The sequence below is a fragment of the Pterocles gutturalis genome, unplaced genomic scaffold (genome assembly GCF_000699245.1).
Source record: "Pterocles gutturalis isolate BGI_N339 unplaced genomic scaffold, ASM69924v1 scaffold23461, whole genome shotgun sequence".
Lineage (NCBI taxonomy): Eukaryota > Metazoa > Chordata > Aves > Pterocliformes > Pteroclidae > Pterocles > Pterocles gutturalis.
Genome location: NW_010101221.1, coordinates 37,569 through 48,720, shown reverse-complemented (window position 1 = coordinate 48,720; position 11,152 = coordinate 37,569). Strand labels below are relative to the sequence as shown.

Genomic DNA, 11,152 nt, shown 5'->3' with positions numbered 1-11,152 from the left:
TCCCCGTGCTGGACACCTGCGCCGCGGGCAGAGACCGGCCTTTGTGAGGACTGTGAAGCGTTGTCAGCACACATATGTCATCTACCCGTCACCTTCGAGCACAGTCTAAATGTATAAACTCCAGTACAAGTGGGCTTGTGTTACACGCAGGCACACAGTTGCCGCAGGGTTGTCACCAGCTTCCTGCAAGCCTGTTTTATCTTCATGCTCCAGGGCAACTAATTGGCACCGTATTGCATATGTATAATTTCCCAGAGAAGCGTGTCTGTGAGGGGACATGTGACCAGGCTTGCGAAAACTTGGACCAAATGCAATCCTATAATATAAATACTCATGTCACTACAACCGTAGTAGTATCTTCAGAGTAATACAGGAACCTGATATAAAATACAGTGATAGAGCAGGAGTGTATCAAAACCATAAATGCTTCTGTTTATTTAGAAAGCATTACGTTTTTAATTGAAAAATCATTGAAGTTTTCATAGCATCCCCTTATTTTGATACATGGATACATCACTCAATACAAGTGACGCTATGCGACCCTTTGCTTTCCTAGATCCCCCTTCTTAGGGTTGTTTCGGTTTAAAGAACTTGTGTAGCAAAAATATTGCTCAGTGATTCACTTGGTTTTTCTGTCAAATTAATTACAGGGTACTCTCCTTCCCTAGGGAAAAACACAAGTTATAAAATGCCACAACTGCTGCTGTCAAACATAGTAATTATATGCTAAACTAGGCTAAAGTGAAACAAGCATAAAATAGTATATTTAAAATGATCCTGTCACTTACTATGGTATAGTTCAGTTACAATATTTTAACAATGAAATCTGCATTTCAGGCAGATGTTTGGCTGGGCTAATGATATCAGGGGAAAATTCTTTGGCAACAGGTATCTATTTCAGCTCCAAGGGTATATGCAGGTATGAGTTTTCTCCCTAAAATGTACAGATAATTTGAAGCCATTCCCTATTCTTGTATATGTACAGAACGCTCACTTTAAAAAAGTTTTTGTATTAAATATGAATACAGTTGTTGTTTCCATTCAATTTCTGCACAAATGTTTTCCAAGAAGCTTGTGCATTTGCAGCTCTCCCTGATACCAATCAGCCCAGCCACAGCTTTCCCCAAAGTAAAAGCAGCAGGGCGGTAGAAGTATTTCTGAATTTTCCTGTGCTGTGCCAAACAAGTTACAAAGATGGCTGCAGAAGGGCATTGCATAACTATTAGTTGATCTATTTTTAAGCACTTCTCTGCACTTATTTTATTCAACAGGCATTTGTGTCAAACCAAAGCATATAGAAGCAACTAAATTTATAAAAATATGGATGCTAGGGCAAATTTGTGCATTCCAGATGGAAAATTCCTGCAAGAAACCAATAGATTCTGGGCAGCATAGTAAATCATTAGTGTCCTCATTTGATTTTGACCTTGTAGAAACCTTTTAAATAGATTTTTCTATGACTACCTGCAACATTTATTTTCCATAAAATACATTAATGTGTGTAGATACCCTAATCCTTTCTCCTTCCCAAATCACTGCCTCTTTTCACCACTTGTGAAATACCTGTTTGCTAGGAGTGAAAGGAGAGAAAGACAAAGAGCAGCCTTTTCCCGAAGGGTCACTGCCTGCCGGGAATTGACTCCATGCAGCTGAAACTTCCCACAACACTGTGAGCCCTCCCTTAGAGACCCCTTCCCCAGTAGCTTGTGGGCTGTCCCAGCTTCCCCCCGGACAGCCCAAGGGTCACTGCAGCTGGCCAGGCAGAGCCACGACCTGGCCAAAGCAGGAGGATGAGTACAGTTTACCACCAGATCCACCTTACGCAGATGCTTCCCACGTGCCTGTGAAGGTGGGGATACGGACTGCTCATACTTCAGAAGGTAGTTTTTTATAAGCCAGAACCTAAAATTCTTGAAAGGGTACAAACTGGCAGTCATAGATTGTGTAATTTTATAAACAAAAACATGGAATACTGTTAATTCTTGTCTGTAATTGTAGAGGTTGAACATTATGGCAACAGCAGCAGTTCTGAGGTGATAATGAGGTTTGATTTAAATTACTTTCTGGCTTGTTATGACAGAGGGACAACCTTGTGCATTCTCTACTAAAAACCTCACAAAACGAGGGGAGCTGTCATGTACCAGGAAAAATGAAAAGCCTCATAAGGCACCCTTACATTCATTTTTATTTGCTTATTTTTACAAAATGGGGGGGATAGTCCCTCAAATTCCACAGATATTAACTATGAAAGACATTAGACAGTATCTAATTGAACATATTTCTCAAAAAGATGCTTTCACATTTTAAAATCAAATGGAGAAAGGTTCTGTGATGTTACTTAATAAATCTTGTTTATGGCTAAGGAGGAAGCAAACCTTATACAGTTAAGACAATATGTCTTTATACATAAAGACAAAAATTTTTTGTTAGTATAATGAAAATCTCTGTCTAATACAAGAATCATCACTAGTCTAGATCTATTTATGACAAAAAGAGAAAGAATACTAATAATAAAGTTAAAGTACTTACAGAAAAATTCACAGTAATACCAATATTATGGTTAAAATTGTTACACACACAGACACTTCTTAGTTTCTGTTCCTTCCCGTGGAGATTGCTCTTCTGGGCATTCAGATCAGTAGCTTTAGGCTGCTGGAGAGGATAACACAGACCATCATCAGCCACTGGCATCCTTTCTTGGAAGAAACATGATGCTACTGATTGTTTCTTCTTCTTCCCCCCCAGGATCCACTTTGGGTCATTTTTATATGTTTGCTAACATGCTTTTACACATTTCTGTTTCTTTACTGGTCTGCGGCATCAGCTTACATCTGAATTTACTATATGTAGTGCCCTTTTGGTATGTTAGATACTATTTCTTTGATCTCTTTGTTACTCCTAAAATAAATTTTATCAAGCCAGGTCTGCATTTTTTTTAAGCATCAGTGAGTTGTTTTTATCTGTAGGTGCTCCTGTGCCTAACCCGTGCCCCATCTCTTTGTTAACATGTAGCCCTGTAACATGCTATTGCTGTTGCGAGCATCAGGCCACAGGCTTTGAAGAGAGTTTGCACGGCCTCGGGACTGAGGCTTGCCAGGCCTGCTCTGTTTGAGCTTGTACTGACTTGCCGGCAGCTTTGTTTTGCTTGGCCCAACTGTGACAGTAATTTCTCGAATTTCCTGGGTGTCTGTATCTGATTTGTTTCACTTTCGTTTACCTTTGCACAGTACAACTGCAGTCTTATGTAGAGAACAGCAGCAGGCAGTCTTTCTAGGTGGGACGAGATATTTAGGACTCCAAAACAACCATAGAATCATAGAATCATTAAGGTTGGAAAAGACCTCAAGGATCATCAAGTCCAACTGCCAACCCACACCACCTAACTCACTGAACCATGTCCCTAAGCACCACATCTACACGTTTCTGGAACACCTCCAGGGATGGTGACTCCACCACTTCCCTGGGCAGCCTGTTCCAATGCCTGATCACTCTTGCAGTGAAGAAATTTTTTCTAATACCTAGCCTAACCTCCCCTGGTGCAACTTGAGGCCGTTTCCTCTTGTCCTATCTCTTGTTACTTTAGAGAAGAGGCCAGACCCACCTCACTACAACCTCCTTTCAGGCAGTCGTAGAGACTGATAAGGTCTCCTCTCAGTCTCCTCTTCTCTAGACTAAACAACCCCAGCTCCCTCAGCCTGTGCAGAGAAATGCAAGTCTGGCAGAGCAACAGAGACCCTATAATGGGGAGATACAGGATGGGCATGGAGGAGTGCCATCAGGGATAATAAAACATTGTGTGAATTTTATGTGCATGACACAATACCAACAAAACAGGAGCCTAAAGCATGGTGCAAAATTGTGCAAAGATGCATCAGAAAAGGCAAAAGGGGGAAATGACCCTTCCCTAGCCTATGCATGATAACCCGGTCAGCCTATACTAGCCTGAAATATTCTCCTTATCGCAGATGCCTCTGGATTTGAACAAAGTAAACGCGGAGAGCTATTAGGAGCTGTTGCCACATTCTCCATAACACAGTGTAATGCATGGCATGGAGCCAGGCTGAAAAAAGCAGCTTAGTGACTCCTAGGTTTCTATTCCCCTGCTGGTGGTTGTTCAGCTTCTTTTGCAGATTCAGACATAAGCCGAAGTTTCACTTTCTGGTTCCCGTTAAATTGCTCACAGATCACATGGGGGCTGGAGCACATAAAAGGGAAGTCATAACAACAGCAAGTGGCACTTCTTTGGCTTTGAAGTTACCTTAAGACAAGTGAGCAGAGAAGGAAAACCATGAGGTAAGCGAGCAACTCAGTCTCTGAAGGATGTTTTTTGCTATGCCATGGGAAAGTAATGCTTATTGTTTATATAAACGTATGCAGTGAGCAACTTTGGGGATCCAAACAGCAGAAAATATTTTACTGAATGTTTACTGGAAGAATCACAATAAAATAGAATGCTGTTGAATATTGCAATGTTATTGCTTCTCTGACAAGGGCTGGTCCCTGTGAACAGAACTGACAGAAAAACTGTGTGCATGCTGCTCAGGGGTGAAATCCAGGCTGCAGCTGTAGCTGGTGACCAGTCAAATGGGCGATTGGCACTGATGCATTTGAGAATTTACTTTCTGATCTCTACTACTGCAAGGACCAGCAAACAGATCAGTGCAGCTTCTGGGCTGCAGCTTGGAGCATAAAAGGGGGGGTGACATATTCTGAAGGCTGTCACACATGCACAGAGATGTGTGCGTGCACATGCACACACACACACACACACACCCCAACACACACATATGCTCAAGTAGGGCAAAGCCAAGATGTTTATGCCAACTTTGGAAATTGCATTTACTGGTTATGCCAGTTATGTGTTAAACGATGCTAAACTGTATTTAATCTGCATCACAAATCTGGTTTTGTGACATTCAGGAATATTAATTTTCCACAAATGCTTTTTCATCAATTACTCTCTACTGTTGTTTTCAGCCATGGACATTGCCATGGTTCTCAGCTAAGGCAATGAAAAACAACACACATTTTTAACTGAATGGGACTACTTAAATGTTTCAAGTTCCTTCTGCTGATTTGGGAGACAATATCTGTTCTATGGTATCCACCTGTAGCCAAAGATTTCTAACAAGATAGTGATAATAACAGGAACCTGCTCTCACTTCCCCTTCATCTCAGAAGAACTGTACAGCTTCTAATTAGGAACTGTTGTTAATACCAATCAAAAACATCAGTGAGGCAGAGGAGATTATTTAAGAAAGCCAAAGATATCTGTAAAATGAGTTTACGCATTAACAGCATTTCTAAATACTTTTTTTGGTCTCACCTTCCTCCAGAACCTCTATGTCAGATGGTTTGGGTGGAAACATGTATTCAGTGTCGCTTTCCCCAGTGTCCTTCCTACTCCCCCAGAACCTGTAAGACTTGCTTCTGGATTCCTCCCTTATTTGCTTCCTCGTAATTGGATACCTCTAGGTTCTACAGGAGGGAGAGCAGAGAAGTCTAACAAAGAAGGGTTTGACTGAGAAGCCTCAGTTATAAAGTCATGTATAATTCCTTCTTTAAGGGAGAGCACAATGTGCACTAAAGCCTTATCTCCTCTGTGTTGTAAGGGTTTGTCCCTGATAGAGTGTGTGATAAAAGCTGGTGTGCACACCTCCACAGGGGCACAGGCAGGCAATGGTGGAAGAGAAAACCCAAATAACACCCTGCCCTGGCTGCTCCCAGGCCCATCCCAAGAGCCATCAGCCCACCCCCACGCACACAGAGGAACACAGAGGCACAAGGGCAGGTGGGGGCACTGCAATGCCCCAGTCAGGGACATGAGCCCCCACCGGGCCCTCCCAGGACTGCCCCAGGGGACCCTCAGCCCCACGGCCGGGGGGACGCCCAGCACCGGGGGGACACCCAGCACCAGGGGTCCACAAGAGTGTCTAGTACCTAGGGATACGGGACACATTATGGGATGCATTTGGGGCTTGCGTGAGACTTCTTATGGGATGTTTGGGGAGGGGAACAAAGACAGGGAAACAAGGGACCTGGGTGATTTGGAAAGGAACAAATGTTGAAAAATAGAGAGGGATAGAGGGGTATTAAGGACCACTGGTATGTAAAGAAAGTCTGGTCAGTATGCTTGCTTTTGTGTGTGTGTGTCTGTAAGCGTGAGGCACCCGGGCAGAGAGAGGATCCCTGACCAGCTACTAAATGTCCAAAGCCAGCTTCTGGGGATGTATAGGGTTAATGAGCGAGTGTGTGGTCTGTACCAGCAACTGGAGTGGGGCTGCACCCTCAGGAGGCTGTAGGCCCAAGTGCCAGCAGCTGGGGAGACTGATGGGATCTGGGAGACTGGTGGGATCTGGGAGCCAGCTACTGGATACATCATCATGCATCATAGCATAAAAATGGTGCATTTACAAATGCAAGAAATTCAAAATGAAATCTATAATCCAAACCGTAATATATACATGGGAAACAGAGACATGTGTAAAGAACTGTATCACTTTCTCTATATTTTGGGGGAAGTTTATTTCATTACCTCTTTTGGGTAGGCTTCAGCAATTGTTCCCAGCAGAGGAAATATGTTCCTGAGGCCCAGAGGTGTGCCAGCTTTGCTGTAGGAACTAGTCCTCCTCTTTGACATCCAGAGCACCAGCTCGGCTATTATGTAAGAAGTGCCTTCATAGACTGGCAAGGAAAAGTACTAAAATAACTATTCAGCACTTTTGACCTATGGCTGCCCACAGCTTTGGCTTGTTTGAAGTGTTGTTAGTAGTGGCACCAGCTGAAGTATTGCCTGCTCTTAAGTGCATAATGCTTGGTTTAAAAACAAGAGTAGCAAAAAGCAAATGACTATAAGTAAGTTTTTCTTCAATTTCTTTTAGTGCCATTTCCAAGAATTCATTGAAGAGGTCCCTGCTGAAGCTAGAATGTCACTTTACATGGACTTTGCTGAAGCAGGATGTGGATCTTGATGCCCTAAAGGAAACAATAGGCGATCAGATTGAGTTTTTAATAAAATCCAACATCACCAATTATAATCTACTATCCTATGTATGCTACCTAAAGAATTCAAATGAGGAAGCCCTGAGAAATCTCCAAAAAGCTGAAGAAGTTGTTAAAAAAAATCATCCAGATGAAATTGACAGGAGAAGTCTTGTTACCTGGGGAAACTATGCCTGGATCTATTACCACATGGAGAGATTAGAAGAAGCTCAAATTTACATAAGCAAAGTGGAAAACAGCTGCAAAAAGCTTTCAAGTACTGCTCAATGGAAGATTCAGCTTCCAGAGATCTATGCTGAGCAAGGATGGGCATTATTAAAGTTTGGGAGAAAATACTATGAGAGAGCAAAGAATTGCTTTGAAAATGCTCTGAAGAGTGAACCCAACAGCCCGGAATTTAATACTGGCTATGCAATAGCAATGTACCGTTTGGAAGACTTTTCTCACAGTCAATGTGAAGATGTGAGCCTGTCCCTCAAGCCCCTGAAGCGTGCAGTGGAACTGAATCCAAAGGATACTTTCATTGCAGCATTACTTGCATTAAAACTTCAGGACTTAAAGCAAGTTGATGAAGGGGAGAGATACATCGAAGAAGCAATGCAGAAAACCCCTGATCTTCCTTATTTCCTCCGATACGCAGCTAAATTTTATAGAAGGAAAGGAGAAATGGACAAGGCACTGGAGATTTTGAAAAGGGCCTTGGCAGTGACACCAAAATCTGCCTTTTTGCATCATCAGATAGGACTCTGCTACAGAGCAAAGCTATTTCAACTGAAAACAACTATGAGATATCCACCTCAAGAGCAAGTGGAGACACTCATCCGACTTTCCATTTTTCATTTTAAAACAGCGACTGACCAAAAGAGAACCTTTTTTTCTGCCTTTATTGACCTAGCAAACATGTATGCAGAAGGAAAGAGGTATGAAGAAGCAGAAGAGACATTTCAGAAAGCGCTTCAGATAAATATTCTATCCTATGATGATAAACAAGAATTCTACTACCACTATGGCAATTTTCAGCGTTTTCATATGAAATCAGAATCTGAAGCCATTAGGTGTTACACAGAAGTGCTGAATATTGAAAATGATTCTTATTCAAGAAGTAAGTGCAAAAATGCTCTGAAAAAATTGTTGGAACAAAGGATTCAGAGGGGTGTAGGAGATGCAACAGATTTTGGTACACTTGCACGCGTTCATCGTCTAAATGGTGAGGAACATGAAGCAATTGAGTGCTATGAGAAAGCAGTTGCATTGTATCCCAACAATGAAGAATATCTGAGTGCATTATGTGAGCTAAGACTTTCCATCTCAGGATAAAGCTCCCAAAAATCCCTCACACCAAAAGAACCCTCAAACACAAGAACATTTCAACAGACTCTCAAAAAGAATTTTTTTTTTTAAGGTTGAAGTTATAACCACATGAAACATCTGGTGGCATCACTTTCTGGTGATAATGTAGAAACTGCAAATGATGATTGTTCGGTTTTTTGTTCATTCACCAACAGAGACCATGCTTGGAAAGTCTAAATAATAATAGCTAAACTACCTTAGTTTTCAGTGCTAATGCTGGTATAAAGGTTGTGTTTAAGTGATGATCGGTAGAACACAGAACTTCTAAGCTGGAAATCAGATCTTACCTTCTACTGAGAAAAATGATAAGGGAATCATATTGTAGCATTTTATCTATCTACTTGAAAGGCATGCTTTTACACAAATGGAATTTCTGATGCTTTTTCAAATATTTCAAGAAAGTCTTTTTTTTAATGTTATTTAGACAAAACTTTTATTGCAGATATTTTCAGTTTACTGCTTTATATGTTGTTGAACAAAAATTGAAAAATAACTACTGTTTGGCTGCTTCACTGGAAAGCTTATAAAATGTGTATTATTGTTGTGAACCACTTTAAAGATCATTGCATCCATCAACTGTTGCTTTTGGTATCTCTCTACTGACCAATACTCATGTTAGTAGATCAAAAAAAGGAAAATGGCCATTCAATAAAATAACAGGGATAAAGTTTTGGCAGGATATGAAAGGATCAGGAGATAGACCCATTTATTTTCCCTAACTCTCAGCACAACTGGCTTCAGAGGCATTGCACTAAAGAATTAAACTGTGCACAAAACAACATCCATCTACTTTACCCAAAACCACACTCCCAGTAACCGCCACAGCAAATATCTGTAGAGGAAGGAAAGGCAGTCGTGGGAAACGGGGGGAGGTGCCTGAGGATTGGAGGAAAGCGAATATCACTCCAGTCTTCAAAAAGGTCAAGAAGGAGGACCTGGGTAGCTATAGACTGGTCAGCCTTACCTCCATCCCTGGAAAGGTGATGGAACAACTTATTCTTGATGCTGTCTCTAGGCATATCAGGGATAAGAAGGTCGTTAGAGGGAGTCAACATGGCTTGACCAACCTGATAGCCTTTTATGAGGACATTACCAGGTGGATAGATGATGGTAAAGCAGTAGATGTGGTCTATCTTGATTTCAGTAAAGCATTTAACACTGTCTCCCACAGTATCCTTGTGGATAAACTGAGGAAGTGTGATCTGGATGATTGGGTAGTGAGATGGATTGTGAATTGCTGGAGAAAAGCCAGAGAGTTGTGGTGAATGGGATGGAGTCTAGCTGGAGGCCTGTATCTAGTGGAGTCTCCCAGGGTTTGGTATTGGGAGCGATACTATTCAATACATTCATCAACAACTTGGATGAGGGAGTAGAGTGCACCCTCAGCAAGTTTGCTGATGACACGAAACTGGGAGGAGTGGCTGACACACCAGAAGGTTGTGCTTCCATTCAGCGAGACCTAGACAGGCTGGAGATTTGGGCGGGGAAAAACAAGGGCAAGTGTAGAGTCTTGCATCTGGGCAAGAACAACTCTAAGTACCAGTATAAGTTGGGTTCTCACCTGTTGGAGAGTAGTGTAGGGGGCTCCTGGTGGAGAGCAGGATGACCATGGGCCAGCACTGTGCCCTCGTGGCCAAGAAGGCCAATGGCATCCTGGGGTGTATCAGAAAGGGGGTGGTCAGTAGGTCAAGGGAGGTTCTCTTCCCCCTCTACTCTGCCCTGGTGAGACCGCATCTGGAATATTGTGTCCAGTTCTGGGCCCCTCCAGGGAACTGCTGGAGAGAGTCCAGCGCAGAGCCACAAAGATGATGAAGGGAATGGAGCATCTCCCTGATGAGGAAAGGCTGAGGGAGCTGGGTCTCTTTAGCTTGGAAAAGAGGAGACTGAGGAGTGACCTAATTAATGTTTATAAATATGTAAAGGGTGAGTGTCAGGAGGATGGAGCCAGGCTCTTCTCTGTGACATCCAGTGATAGGACAAGGGGCAATGGGTTCAAGCTGGAACATAGGAGGTTCCACATGAATGTGAGAAAAAACTTCTTCACGGTGAGGGTGACAGAGCACTGGAACAGGCTGCCCAGAGAGGTTGTGGAGTCTCCTTCTCTGGAAACATTCAAAGCCCACCTGGATGCGTTCCTGTGTGATCTGATCTAGGTGTTCCTGCTCCTGCAGGGGGATTGGACTAGATGATCTTCCGAGGTCCCTTCCAGTCTCTAACATTCTGTGATTCTGTGATTCTGTAAAATGCCAAAGAGCTGGCTATCTGCAGCCACTCTTGTGAAACAAGACAGGGATAGCAAACACACACAAGAAATGTACCGAACTGGACATGGAGGGCAGAGAGCAGATAGAGCAGAGCTGCATGAGCACCAGAAAACAGGGCAGCAGAGTGCTAGGGGCATGTGGGAAAAAGTGGTGGGTGCTCACAGAGTCTACATGAGTTGGAGAAAGGGCTGAAGGACAGAGAGAATAGGTGGGGGAGGTGATTTTCTTCAGATATCCAACTAAATGTCAGTATTCTTTACAACAGGGCAGCCTAATTCCACAGTATCGTGGTATAGTAGATCATGGTGCTCAGGGAAAACTAATGCTCTATTTCCAAAACACTTACGAGTGCTAGCCAGTAGCACAGAAAGAAATATATTGGTGACAGAGCCCATCAGGAAGGATGTTGTGGTGGGTTAGCCCTTGGCTCGGGGCCAAGCCACACACACACACACACAAAAAAAAACCAACCTAACAGAGTTAACTTTAAGCAGTCTGTACTTAATCCACGAGAGAGGTGCACTTTTGTTTCCAGC

General features: G+C 42.8%; 1 protein-coding gene across 1 annotated transcript; it reads left to right on the top strand.

Moving 5' to 3' along the window:
• Nucleotides 1-6,881: 6,881 nt before the first annotated feature.
• On the top strand, nucleotides 6,882-8,319 carry LOC104468535 (interferon-induced protein with tetratricopeptide repeats 5-like; the record flags this gene model as incomplete). The annotated part of the gene is made up of 1 exon (XM_010082720.1): nucleotides 6,882-8,319. A coding segment is annotated over one exon (1,438 nt), but the record flags the coding sequence as incomplete, so codon positions are not given.
• Between the last annotated feature and the right edge of the window lie 2,833 nt (nucleotides 8,320-11,152).